Here is a 14,436-nt window from a genome sequence, read left to right as displayed (position 1 = left end):
TGAAACTTTAGTAATTAAATGTTATTGTTCTTAAACAAAGCAAAATCATAATCTTTTTTTAACACTTTAACCTTTGATCCTCAGTTCCCAGCCACAGAATCTGTGAAATTTATTACAATTTATGGGGTATATCAAGTCTTGAATGTTTTGTGCCATTTTACACTTTTTAAACCTTAGATCATATCCACACATCTCAAACCCTACTGATACTACAGAGGTTTTTCCATTTTTCCCCATTCCATTCCACTTTATTATTATTTTTAAATATATTTGCATGTCATTGCAATGAAATGGCAGGCACATAAAATATTACACAAAACAACCCCCATATAAATATTTAAAAATATAACAACACAGCAAAAATAAAGGATAGAAGGGGCAAAATTAACAAACGAAAAGAAAATGTTATCTTCAATAATATCATAATTTTCATAGTAGTATGCAGATGAATTCAGATCTGTTACCACAATTTAAGATGGTAAAGTAGGAAAGTATTATGAAATTTTCCCATAGCAGGAGATGGAGTCAGTAATCTCAGTAATCTTAATATAGCTGCATAATACAAATGGCCTGCAGAATAGTGAAAAATTAAGTATTTTTCCAAAAGATGGCAAAGTCTTCATATAAGTAGGTTTTGTTTTATTTAAATTTCATTTAAATAAGCTTTTTGATATATTTTATTGTTCTCTCCATTTCATACTTGGTTGGATTTGTTCTTTATTTCTCCTGCATTCTTTAAGTGTCTTTCACTGTTTCCTCTTGTAGAGTTCCTCTGAAAACAGACCTTCCAGCATCCAGGGAGTTCATACAAGTGTACTTCAACAATGTTAGCACTAATTCATTACAGGCTGTGACAGCCTTGGTCAGACTGTTCAATAGAGTTTAAGAATAATCCCAAGTTTCTTCAAGAATATAAAGGTTGGGCTGACCAATCAAACAGACTCTTCTTCTCTGCGGGAGTATTACTTAACCTTAGCAGGGGTGTCAAATTCGACCACGTCACACACTGGATTGTGACATATCATAATGTTTTTTGCTTTTGCGGAGCCAGGGTGGGCGCCAGTTTGACAGGCCTGCCCTGTAGGGATAAAATGTATTTTATCAATTTATATGTTGTTTTTTTAGAGTGGAAAACTTGTTACAAAAATGTTTCAGAAGATTCAAGAATTAATTGATGACAAAGATGCCCTTGTATTTGTACTTATTGATGAGGTATGATTATAATAGTACTTCAATATTAAAAATTGTTTGCACTAGATAGTGTTTATACTATATCACCAGTATGCGTATTGCAAAATTCTATGTCTTTTTTTCTGTCAGAATCCAAGCTAGGCTGTATGAAGGAAAAGAAATCAGATTTTAATTCATGCAGGGGTAATTCAAAATCCACCTGTGCTTTTTATGGGTTACATTTACCGTTCTTTAAATCCTCAGGTTAACGTCTGAATATGCTAATGATTCTGCCTGTGTTTGTTTGTAAATTTATATACATACACACCTATTCATTAAGACATTACATCAGATATATTTTCATAATATATATTTTAATTTGAGTTCTAGTTTATATTCATAGCACAGATTCAAAGCCACTCAGAATGACTTATGGCAGCTTGCAAGTAAAAATAAATTCAGTTCAATTTAGACACTGACAGGCTGCAAACTAATTTTGAATGGCTTACAATAAAACAAAAGACCCACAATTATGATTGGAAAAAAACAAGACGTCAACTGCAGTCAACAACATCCATGCATACAAATATATTCATTATCCCCTCCCTCTAACCACCTAGCCCATGGCCTGGAGAAGAGCCAGCTTTTCAGAAAACCAACAGGGTGAACCACACAGGCCCCTCCACTCCACAAAGGAGGCATTGGCAGTAAAGTCTACCCTGTAACCCAACACTGATTGTGTTCCAAAAGAAAAGAAGAGAATCACCATAAAATACCTGGAGCCAATTCAAAAGAATATTGTATATCAAAAGCCACCGAGAGATCAAGGTGCACAAAAATTGATTCACTAGCTCCTGCCTATCTCCACATCTCTCCCCTTTACACTGCTCTGTGCAACATGGCTAAGATGGCTACTGAATTCTGCTGTTGTCCCATCACTGTCTTCAGCTGAACTTCACCTCCCCCCCCACTTCCCTTCCTTGTCTTCCCAGGCCAACCCTGGAGACATGATCTCTCCAACAGCTGATAACTGAAATTTCCCTTTTTATAAATTCCTAAAACACAAAAGCTTCCAACTCTCAGTGTCAACTGGTGCTCCAGGAGGATATCATGCTTAAAACTATCATGCTATGGGGTGTGACAGGAAGGGATGCATTTTTTCCATCCAGTTCCTGTTTAAAATCATTGACAAGAATAATCAATGGCCTTTTCATCCCAAGCCTAGATTTGAGTCTAGGCTAAAAGGAGTCTAGATAATACCACTCCATCTTTAAGGCACTCTGTTGCTGACTTAGAAAGAAAAGATAATTTTCTAAATGTTTTAGCTCCAAGAAAGGTTTCTTGAAGAAGGCCTATCACTTCCACTTTAGAATAACAACATTCTGTCACTCAAGAAACCATTGACAATCTTCCAGAGCTAGGCTGCTACATTCTTCCAAGTAACCCAGTAGAACTAAGAGAAGAATGAAATTAAACTTACATATGGCAGATGCGGAGCTTCTGGCGAAATACTGCTTTAATTGCAGTCTGGCTTAAGACTCAGATGTGCAGGCTGGGGTTTACCTCAAGTGAAAACATTGTGCAGGGCCACCTATCATCAATGACAAAAGTCTTTAATCAGGTTCACTGATAAATCAACCGTATCTTCTCCCTGGAAAAAAAAAGTTTTAGGCATTTTGCTCTACATCCATCTGCATTAGGGTTTTTTCTTTTATTCAGTGATGGCTAGATTTTGTAAGTTTATGGCCCTAGCCAATGTACAAATTTTATATAAATTTTTAGAAGACATGGAATTACTAAACTAATCACAAAATTTGGTCATTTAACAACAAAAGTATGACATTTCATTTAGTTTTGGGATAAGGAGAGAGTCATAATATTAGTAATGATAAATTGAATAGATGTGATTATTTTACCATTTCTGTTTTACAGTGAACTATTTTCACTACTAAATTTCAAATTTGGACTTGGCATACAACCAGCAGGAAAATAACTCGAAATAAAGAATGCTATCTATGTGACTGATATAAATATCAAGATATAAATTAATTACTAGAAAAGTTTGCTTTGTTCTTTGAAAAGCTTCCCAAACTTAAAAATCTTAAGGCGGGGGGGGAGGACATTTTTTAGTTTTGACATTTGTGTGATCCCAAAATTTCTTTTCTATTTCTGTTTCAATTTTTTTAAATGTTACTTTATTTTAAACAATATATGGTTTTCCAACTCCATCAAAGTAAGTGTGGGCAAAAAATAAATTCAGCAAAACCATTTGGAGGTCAAGGTTTTTCTCTGCTGAATTTTCAGGCAGCAAAGTTTTTTTTTTTTTAAGAAAACTGTTTTAGATGTTCAGTGTCTTTTAATTACAGTAATATATACTATAGTAAAAAAAATTTTTTATTCTGGGGCAGAAAGAATAGAAATGGCACATTGTTTAAAACAGGGCTGTCAAACTCCAGGCCCACGGGCTGGATGCGTTATGCACTGGCCATGCCTACGTCTGGTTTAGCGAAAAGGGGAAAAAAGTCCACGTGACGCCACCATGACAATGTGAGTTTGACACCCCTGGTTTAAAAGTTCAGGCAGAACTCTTTTTTAAAAAAATTGCTATACTAAAAATATGAGGTAGCAACCTTTTTTTCTTTTGCAGGTGGAAAGTCTCACAGCTGCTCGTAGTGCTTTTCAAGCAGGTACTGAGCCTTCTGATGCCATCCGTGTTGTAAATGCTGTACTTACACAAATTGATCAGATCAAAAGGTAATCATTAATCATTAGCATTTATTACAAAAGATTAAAAAAATAGGATTATCTGGAAGCAAGATAATATTCCTTCTTTCACAGAAACTTTTGAAAAGAAATCATTATAATTTAGAGAATATATATAATTATTACTTAATTATACTGAAAATGAGTGGCTTTGATTGATATAATTATCCTATCCATTATGTTCAATTATATAATTATTTTAATTAGTATCAAACAAAAGCACTAATTTTCAGAGTTGATTTAAAGTTGTCAAACCTCATTTGCTCCATAACCGAGTAGTAATTTGTTGTGTAGGAATAATGAGAAGTATTATATACTCAAACAATTTCTTGAGGAATGAAAACTTGTCTTGTGTTAAAAAATTCTGTGTTCAAAATGGCTGCAAAAGTTGATAGAGTTAGCAGAGATGGCAAAATTGATTGCTCTGATTAAAGAAGAGAAGACAATTTGTTTCTACCTGGACACTGCTTTTGGACTTTGAATAAAACTTTGATTTTGGGTTTTGCTGTTTAGATAGATTTATTGTTATAGAAATGGCTAGTATAGATTATATAAATGCAAGGTGGATTTAAATCAAGTAGTAAAAAGGCTTGATTTAAATCAACTCAATTGAAATCAAAATTTTTAAAGAGCAACTGATATATCTGTCCTGCAGTGGCTCCTCCTCTGACTCACTGTTGATTCACCGACAGTCCCATTCACTTTAATAGGATGGCTGGTGATGCAGCAGTGACACAACAAGGTGAGGGATATGGCAGGCAGCAAGTTAGTGAATGCCCATTAACATATGCTGCCATGATGGATCTGAAATGACAGGTGCTCTTTAATTTTATATTTATAAGCTGCTTAGAAGGCTTTACTTTCATTTTTACTACTTGCCTTTTCTCCTCACCCTTTTAGTCTGGTGGTACAGATGCATTTCTCTTCAAAAAATCATAAAGTTTGTAGTGTAATAGATTTGTAAAATGATGGGATAAAGCGTTATCCCTGAACTGTGTTTTATGATTTATTTCATTGTTACTGTGAAATTGGATGAATGCATTAATGCAGTGCATGTTAAGTGCCAAGTTCAGTTTGCAGAACTTGGATTCATTGTATGAGTTTACAAAAAATGTAAATATTGCAGAATATACAGACTCATGTTACATAACTAAGTTCCATTTCATGCTGAATAAACTAAATTATTAATGTATCTTAAATAGAAAATTATCTTTAGATAGATTTTTACTCCAAAAGCATTTCATAAATTATATATTTTATAAACTTATAAAATAAATCTGATAAAAATAAAAAATCCAATTTGAATAAAAAAATCTGATTTAATTTTTTAATCTGAGTTATTTTTATTAAATCATCAATTTTTATCCATCCTGTATAAAAGTAAAAAGTTGAGATTTTTTGTTACTCCCTTATTCTACTGATCAAAAGGACTCAGAATTCAATGTGTCTTTTTCTTTTCCCTCCTACCCTACACTTTTTTCTCTGACCCTTTTCCTCCCTTATTTTCCCCTTATTTTCATTTTTCTTTATATTTCTGTATTTTATATTTTGATAAACTAATAAAATATTTGAATTAGAAAAATGTATGTATTCCTTAAGTATATGAAGTGACACTCTTGCAATTGTGATTTTAAAGGTATCCTAATGTGGTTATACTGACGACTTCAAATATCACAGAGAAAATTGATATTGCTTTTGTAGATAGAGCTGATATTAAACAATATATTGGGCCACCTTCTCCTGCAGCTATATTCAAAATCTATCATTCTTGCATAGAAGAACTAATGAAGGTAATTTCAGTATTCTTAAAATACTTACAAGTATAATTCTTATCCTTGAAGAGATTGTATTTAAATAATTTTTATTTTTATTCTTGGTAATGTATTTTTCTGTGTATTTAATTTTCACACGGAAGCAATGCCTATTCCTTTTTAATAACTTCTTTGCTTTGAATATTGTCTTTATATTTATTGAATTGGTGGTTAGCACTTTTTAAGTAACTGATTTTTAGCTTTATATACATTTTTTGTAAATAAAAACTTTTTTTCCTGAAGTGCCAAATAATATATCCCCGTCAGCAACTGTTAACACTCCATGAGCTAGAAGTGATTGGTTACTTAGAAAACGACGTGTCAAAATTAAGTCTCCTGTTAAAAAATATTTCAAGGTATATATCAGTGCTTAGTTTTGCTTACTTTTTGTTTTGTTTTATGCTTCTTTGTGATTATTGTTCGATAAGATCAAACACTGTTTCCAGAAACGAATAGCCAAGACCTCAGATTCCAGATAACGCCAATTCTGACATACCAACCTATGTCTTTTCTACATAGATAGGAAGTATTGGTAAATATAAGTCTGGAATAAGCCCAAGTCAGAAGGTGTAGCACCATCTGATAATGGCACCATCTGAAACAAATAACACCTCTGTTTGGCTAGATACAGCTTCATTTCATTCAGACCATAACAGCCCCCAAGCACTGGATCAATTCTTCCACTGGGTCTCCAGCATGACTGGAGTAGAGATGGAAAGCTGTATTTCAGTGTCCACCTTTAGGTCTGGAGCCAGATAGTACCTGGGAAGAACATTTTTCAAAAACAGAACTCAGGAAAGCTTTGCCTTTGAGATAAACAAATGGATCTTTGTGATAATGCCAATAAAAGTTCCCTTTCTACTGGTATTAATAACAAATTCATGAGACAAACGATCTTGTAGACTCTTCCCCCAACAATTAAAAAACAATTGAAAAACTGACACATTTTGCGATACTTAGCTATTTGTAAGCTAGGGGAAAGGGATGCCTTTGAATCAGACTGATTCCTGGCAACTGTCTGGACTATTTTCTGCAGGGGATTATGACATTTTTCAGAAGTGGTTTGATATTGCCACCTTCTTAGGGCTGAGAGAGTGACTGGTCCAAAGTCTGCTGGTGCGTAAGGTTGGGCTAGAACTCATAGTGTCCTGATTTCTACACTGATACTTTAACATTATACTGACTTTCTGATGATTTTTTCTGTCTCATAATTATTTCCGATTAAATAATTAAAGTACCGCATAGTATCGATGAATCCTAGTTAACATACCTGATTTTTCAGAATATAACTTTTCTAGACCAGGTTGAATGATAAATACTTTTTATTGATAATAGCAGTAGACTTATATACCGCTTCATAGGCCTTTCAGGCCTCTCTAAGCGGTTTACAGAGAGTCAGCATATTGCCCCCAACAATCTGGGTCCTCATTTTACCCACCTCGGAAGGATGGAAGGCTGAGTCAACCCTGAGCCGGTGAGATTTGAACCGCTGACCTGCTGATCTAGCAGTAGCCTGCAGTGCTGCATTTAACCACTGAGCCACCTTGGCTCTAATCAGCAGTCAAATGTTCAGCATTTATCTCAAGTTGCCCATCCTATCTAGATTATAATCAAATTTGGGCAAGATTCTTAGGTATCAATATTCTCATTTGTCCTAATGAGAAGGAGTAATAGAATTGGATGTTTGTAATACTGTATTTTAATACTCTAAATGAACATTTTCATAAATGTCATGTAGCTATTAAATAACAAAATGAGATTGAACCTTAGTCCAAAGGCTATGCTAACAAGCAATCCTTTTCAAGTACTACATCCCAAAGAAAATCCACTAATACTCCACAGTTCAGTGCCCTCTACATAAAATCCCAAGAAGTCTATTTTGGAACAAAATTACAAATTTTTTACTTTAGGTAACAGTTGGAATAAAACTTAATGCTATATATCTTTTTCCTCTAGATATATAAAATTGTTTGAGGATCAGTTCTGGCTGCCTTTTTCCATTTTATAAACATACTTTTATTGTTAACAGTAGAAAAATACTGTTCTCATCTCTAGCTCTTGCTTGAAACCTCTTCCTAATGTACTTTGCATAAGTGTATTTCTGCATTTTCAGGACAATTTCTCAGCAAAATCTAGAAAAAATGCCAGAAAGTAATATATTTAGGTACATTCAGTACTCTGAAAGCTAAAAACTGAATGCACACTGACAGTTCATTTTTGTTCAAAAAGAAAAAGCAATATCTCTGCAACAATAAGAAACATCTGATATTTCTGAAGGACAGATTTAATTCCTGGAGCATTTATTTACAACATCCACTGTTTTGACTCCTATTTAAATTTTAAGAGTTTACAACCTAGAAGTATTTATTTTAAAAGCTGAGAAATTGAAGAGCTAGTTTATAAGTGATTATACTAGAACTTTTGAAATAGAAACAGAATATTTCAAAATTAAGAATGCTTTGCAAAGGTCTGAAATATTTTGTATATCCTTAATAGAACAAAGCTAGATTACGCAAATGTGTTAGGGTAGTAAAATCATTATGGTACTTTAGTATAAATAGTATATTTTGCTGGCCCTAATATGTTTCTTGTTACTGCAACTTACTTGGTGAATGCTAGAAAATATTTTTTTAAAAACAAGAAAGGGCAGGTTAAAAAAACAATAATCCAAACCTGGGGCTGAAAAGAGAAAATATTTCTATAAATCACAAAATATATCCTCAAAATTTATTTTGAATTTGGAAGCTCAAGAAGTTGTGAGTAATATGAAGGTATATACTTTAAAAATGTGTAATCTGATAGAAAGTTAATTCAGTCAGATGAGATCCTATTCCAATATATAATAAAACAGAAAAATATTACCAATCGAGCAAACAAGGCTCACTGTCCAATAGCAAGTTGGTTCAATATGTATTGTGTCGTGAAATTTATTCCAATTTCTTTATATGCTCATACTGACAAAAATTAAACCTAATGCATAACATATTTCTGCTTCTAGGAAAAGTGAAGGACTTAGCGGCCGCATCCTAAGAAAACTTCCTTTTCTAGCCCATGCCCTGTATATTCAAGTAAGATGATATTATTTTATAAAAATCATAAAATACATAAATAGCCCTATGTGTGAGCTTGACTTTTACTCAGTGATAACTATAATTTTTCCCATTTTTAATTTTGGTACAAGTTACAAAAAATAAGCATAAACAAAGCATTCATATGCAATAGCAAATAAAAAAAATCAATTAGGTTAGTAACATAGAATCATAGAACTGGAAGAGACTGGGGCGTTGGTTCTTACCTGATACGCCCCTTCTCTAGGCAAGTGGAGACAGGAGCCATGCATGGGTTAACTCAGCCAGAACCAATAGGACTGAGTCTACTAAATGATGTCATCGTCTCTGAGGAGTGTCCTCCTGCTTTCTTGACGAAGACAATAGGTATGCGATAGTCAACTGCTCTCATCCCTCTATGTTTAGGTGACCCCCAAAAGTCCCTCCGCGACCTAGGCCAGTCCCCAGAAGGGTGGGGGTGGCTGCTGTCTCCACCTGCCTAGAGAAGGGGTATATCAGGTAAGAACCAACGCCCCATTCTCCAAAGTTGGTGGAGACAGCAGCCATGTGTGGGACGTACCAAAGCTGTAACTGTCCCCAGGTGGGAATGTGTCTGGCTTAGGCGCTTGAGGGGAGCACTTGCTGAAGCACATGTCCGAAGGCTGCATCGGCTGATGCATATCTATCCACCTTGTAGTGGCGAATAAATGGCTTTGGAGTAGTCCAAGTGGTCGCCCGGCAGATTTCCTCCACTGAGGCCTGCGTGGACCACGAAGCCAACGTTGCAATGCTGCATGTAGAATGTGTGGTAATGTTGTCCAGAGGTGTGAGATCACGCGTTAGATAAGCACGTGATATGGCTGATCAAATCCAGCGCCCAATCATTGATGAAGATGCCTTAAGGCCTTTATTAGTAGGGTAGAAACAGACAAAAATGGCCTTGGGGCGTCTGAAGCCGACTGTCTTGTCCACATATATTTTAAAGGCACGACGCATGACTAGTATGTGCCACTTGTGTTCGAGGGCATAAGTTGGCCTGGGAATAAATTTGGAAGGGTCAGATCTTGAGACCGATGGAAAGCCAAATTTACCTTGGGGATAAAGATAGGGTCAATTCGAAGGACCACTCAGTCCGGATGGTACACGCACAGATCAGATCTGAGGGAAAGAGCCGCCAATTCTGAAACTCTGTGAGCCGACGTGATGACTACCAGAAAAAACATCTTCAGTATGAGATGTAGCAATGAGGCAGATCTAAGCGGTTCAAATGATGGTTCTGTGAGGAATTCAAGGACTTCGGAGAGATCCCATGAGAGGAAGTGATGGGTGATGGGGGCTGAGATTAGACGCACCCCTAATGAAGCATCTGGCATGTGGATGCAAGGAAAGAAGTTCTTCACGATGTAGAGAGGAAAGGGCCGCCATCTGCCGCTGTAAGGTGTTAGGTGAAAGTCCCCTGTTGAGACTCTGCTGCAAGAACTCTAGGACCTAGGAGACTGAGGCCTCGAGGGTGGTAATAGATCGAGAGAGGCACCAGGTTGTGAACGTTTGTCATGTTGACTCATAGATTCTATTAGTGTATAGTGCCTGCATAGACGAACCTCAGGAAACGTCTGTGATGTTTGTGAATGGGGACGTGGAGATAGGCCTCTGTGAGGTCCACCAAGGTGAGGAGATCGTTTTTGCACACTCTCTAGGATGGATAGGAGAGAGTGCATTTTGAATCTCCGTTATCTTATGAACTGGTTGAGAAATTTGAGATCGAGGATTGTTCTCCAGCCCCCCGAAGACTTTGCATGATAAATAGACGAGTAAAAACCCCGCCTCACCTGGCCTGGAGACACAGCTTGAATAGCCTGAATGTGAAGCAGATGATGAATGGCCTGTTCCACCAGGAGCCTTTTGTGAGGATCCCTGGAGATCGGGCATGTGACAAAGTGGTTCAGAGGATTGGAGTGCAAGTGCAAGATTAGACCGAATCTGATGGTGGACCTGAGCCACGCATTGTTGGTGATGTCGTTTCAACGATCCGTGAAGGCCGCAAGACGTCCCCCGATAGGGAGATCCTCCAGACAGTCACTTCTGCCTCTTGAAGGACTTATTGGAAGAGTCCCTGAAGGATTTCCTGGAGGTAAACCTCTAGTTATTTCTGTTGGATCAGTTAGAGAAGGAGGGACCCTGTCTGGGAGAGGCCTGACATTGGGGACAGGAATTGGAGAAACCCCCGTCCTGCCCCCTAAAGGGCTGCCTACGGTAGAAAGAGTGTTCGCATCTCTCCTGCTTCTTAGTGGCAACCTGGAGGACTTTCTATTTATCTTTGATTCCACTAAGAGGGGCTCTAGTGGGGGACCAAAGAGGAGGATAGAAGAATAGGCTGAGGAGGCAAGTTTCCACTTTGCAAGGGCTGCCACCTGCCATTGCGAGACGAGACAGGGGAAGCAATGGATTTTGAAGCGAAACGAGCAGCATCTAAAGATGCATCTGCAGTGTATTCCAGGGCCGCCTTAAGTTTGTTAATGCCCCTGTGAGCCCTGGAATCTCTGGGGGGAATTCTCTCTTGAAGCTGTCTAAGCCATAGGAGGGCAGAGCGGCTAAAGAAGGAGGATGAAGTTGCAGCATGAACAGCCCAAGCTGCGGCCTGATGTGCCTTAACAAGAGTCTGTTCAAACCTTTTGTCCTCCGGGTGAAGAGCCTCCTCAGGAGCAGCTGAGGCCGCATTAGGAGAGGACAAGATCAAAACAGGTAAATCAATGGAGGGTACTTCAAGAGTTTTGGCGAGGTCAGGACCAACATTGTAGAAGCGCTTATCCAAGGGGGAGGGGAGGGCCTGTACCTGGAGACACCCACTGGTTCTGAACCACATCTATGAAGAGTCTGGGCGAGGGAATCATCTTCTTTTCCACCTTGGGCTGGATGAAGAGGGGATCAGTGGTGTCCGTCTTGTTCGTCTTGTGCCCTGAGAAGTCTTGGGTGGAGGGATGCCAGCAATCTTCTTTGCCTTAAAGAGGAGAGACCAGAAGATAGCAGGTTTAAACAGATGAATAAACGGGTGGATCTGGAGGGAGACCTTCATCCTCAGAAAGATCCGAATCTCGGGCAGGGCGTTCCTCCTCTCCAAAAACAGAAAGTTGGTTGGAGGTACCAGGGAGATCATACGAGGAAGAAGCCGAAAGGTCACCATTCCTGTGTCCGGAACTTGTGGAAGAAGAGGACCTGCGTGGGGTAGAATGGTTAGAAGACTTCTGTTTAAGACCCACAGCTATGCCTCTCTCAATTGCATCGGATATGATAGCAGCCATGTCAGGTGGGTAAGGTAGAGGCCTGCATGGAGGAGAGACATCCTCCTGGGACAAGAGTTTTCCGTCTGGAGTAAGACTTCTGTCACCCTCCGACTCCTCCCCATTGCAGACCTGGTTGCCTGTGGCCCTGGCCTTCTGCGGCTGGATAATAGAAGTTGCAGGGAATAAATCATCTTCTGAATCCGATGATAAGTCGGGAGGAGGGTTGGGTTCCACAGGCCTTTGGGCCTGGAAAGGATGGGGCACTATGTGCTTGGTTTTATTCCTGGCCTTCCTAGGAGGAGCTTACGTGGCAGTATTCCCTCCGTCTGAAGGGGTGGTATTTGTAGCCCTGCGAGTAGGCTGAGAAACCTTAGCAGAGGGCTCATTGGAAGTAGCCAGTGGGGCAGGCCAGCGTCTATGCGCAGCGGAAATGAGGAGGCAGTTGAAGCATTCTGGACCTGGACAGGTGGAGGAACCTGCGGATCTTGTGCTGGAGAAGACGCCATAGCAGTACTATGACCTTGCTGACCGAAAGGAGAAATCAAAATGGCCACCAGGAGGATTCGTGCCTAAACAAAATGGCCACTGAGGCTACAGAGCCTATGGGCCAGGCGCCACAAGGCTGAGGAGGCCGCGGTATCCAGCAGGCGATAACTGGCCCTTGGAGAGACTGTGGAAGCGGTGGAGACTTCAGCGGGGCTCTCTGAGGAGGTAGCAGTGCTTGCGGTGTTTGTGGTGGTGACGGCCTGCGGCGACAGTTGGTGGTAATGAAATCCAACCTTGCAGCGGTGGCGCAGGAAACTACGTCGCTGGGGCATCCGCGAGTCCTCAATAGCGGGTGATGCCAGGGAGCGCCGAGAAGAAGGAACCTCTAAATAGCCATGGAGAGCAAGGAGGCTGCGAGCCTCAGAAAGAGCTCTCGTGGCGGTGCCTTCTGTCAGACCCCTGAAGGGCTATTTGAAAGCCTTCACTCCCTGAGGAGCCGTCCTCCATGATACTTGTCTTTTATTCTTTCTTTTTTCTTTTTTGGTAATTTGGAGACAGGAATCCTTCCGAATTAATTCTCTTTGAAAAAAGGCCAATTAGAATAATTTTTAAAAAGGAATTTAGAGTAGTAAGTTGAGGAGAGAGCAGTTAGCACAGCCAGTCCTGATCAAACTGAGTCTAAAAATGCGGGAGGACACTCCTCAGAGACGATGACATTATTTAGTAGACTCAGTCCTATTGGTTCTGGCTGAGCTAACCCATGCATGGCTGCTGTCTCCACCAAGAATTTGGAGAATTTGGAAGTCTAATATAATCCCCTGCCCTTGGGAGAAGTCCTTATTCTATCAATGATTGTCCTATCTTTTCTAGAGAATCTCCAGCAATAGACATTGATAACTCTGGAGGTAAACTGTTCCCAATTGATTAATTGTTCTTATTGTCAGGAAATTTCTTCTTAATTCCAGATAGAATTTCCCTGTAACAAATTTCCACCAATTGGTTCTTTCCTGCCTTCAGGTGCTTTGAAGAATAAATCAATCCACCTTTTTCCTGTGACTCTCTTCAAGTATTGGAAGACATCTATGATGTCACCCTTAAGCCTTCCCTTTGTCAGGCTAAACCAGTGGTTCCAATCTTCGAGCTTGGTGGTGGCCCAGTAGGTGCGGGGAGAGAGATGGGAGGGTTCTTTGTGAGTGGCAGGCATCTGAGCATGCCCGGCTCCATTTGTATATGTGGCAGGCACGTGCACCCATTGCTTGCACAAGTGGAGCTTTGCTGTGCCTACCATTCAAGTGCCTACCAATTACACAAGTGGATTGGCATGGGCGCATTTGCATAGGCATAATTGCCCACTGCTTGAGTCCAGTCCAGTTCCAAGCGGGCTGCAGCCCAGTAATAGGCCAGAGATTGGGGACTCCTGGGCTAAATATATCTAGTTTCCTTAGCCATTGTTGAAGAGCACTGGGCCCAAGGCATAACTCTGAGGTACCCAACTGCTTATGCTGCAGAAATTCCATTGGAACTGTTTCTATTTCAATGGAATTTGTACATTTACATTTATGTAATGCTTGTAATATTTCATATTGTGTCTTAAATAACTCTTCAATTCTTTTTATATAGTGAATTTATAAGCTTTTATTCTGGCACTTAACATTTTTCTTTCCTTCTAGTCCCCTAATGTTATAATGGCAACTTTCCTCCAAGCTTTATCACTTGCAGTGGACAAGCAATTTGAAGAACGAGCAAAGCTTTCAGACTGTGTTTGATGTTCTCATTCCTACTCTGTTTTGTGGTAGTTTTATTTACATACATTCTTACTTTGTTTTTCTATCTACCTACTGAGATTGCCAATTAAAAACCATGTGTTTTTAACCTGAA

At 39.1% G+C, this 14,436-nt stretch overlaps 1 protein-coding gene across 1 annotated transcript in view; it reads left to right on the top strand.

The window, feature by feature from the left end:
- The window catches only part of TRIP13 (thyroid hormone receptor interactor 13), a 29,054-nt gene extending 14,618 nt beyond the window's left edge, over nt 1-14,436 (top strand). Inside the window, exons 10-15 of the mRNA XM_014052823.2 lie at nt 1,126-1,212; nt 3,818-3,924; nt 5,570-5,723; nt 5,988-6,100; nt 8,743-8,812; nt 14,229-14,436. Of these exons, the coding sequence (XP_013908298.1) occupies nt 1,126-1,212; nt 3,818-3,924; nt 5,570-5,723; nt 5,988-6,100; nt 8,743-8,812; nt 14,229-14,324 (627 nt within the window). The 3' untranslated portion in view covers nt 14,325-14,436. The remainder of the gene's footprint in view (nt 1-1,125; nt 1,213-3,817; nt 3,925-5,569; nt 5,724-5,987; nt 6,101-8,742; nt 8,813-14,228) is intronic.

The sequence above is a fragment of the Thamnophis sirtalis genome, unplaced genomic scaffold (genome assembly GCF_051295495.1).
Source record: "Thamnophis sirtalis isolate CommonGarterSnake01/CBP01778 unplaced genomic scaffold, rThaSir2_p1.2 scaffold_4, whole genome shotgun sequence".
In the NCBI taxonomy this organism is placed as follows: Eukaryota; Metazoa; Chordata; class Lepidosauria; order Squamata; family Natricidae; genus Thamnophis; species Thamnophis sirtalis.
The sequence above is the reverse complement of the archived record's forward strand: the minus strand, read 5'-3'. Positions and strand labels throughout refer to the sequence as shown.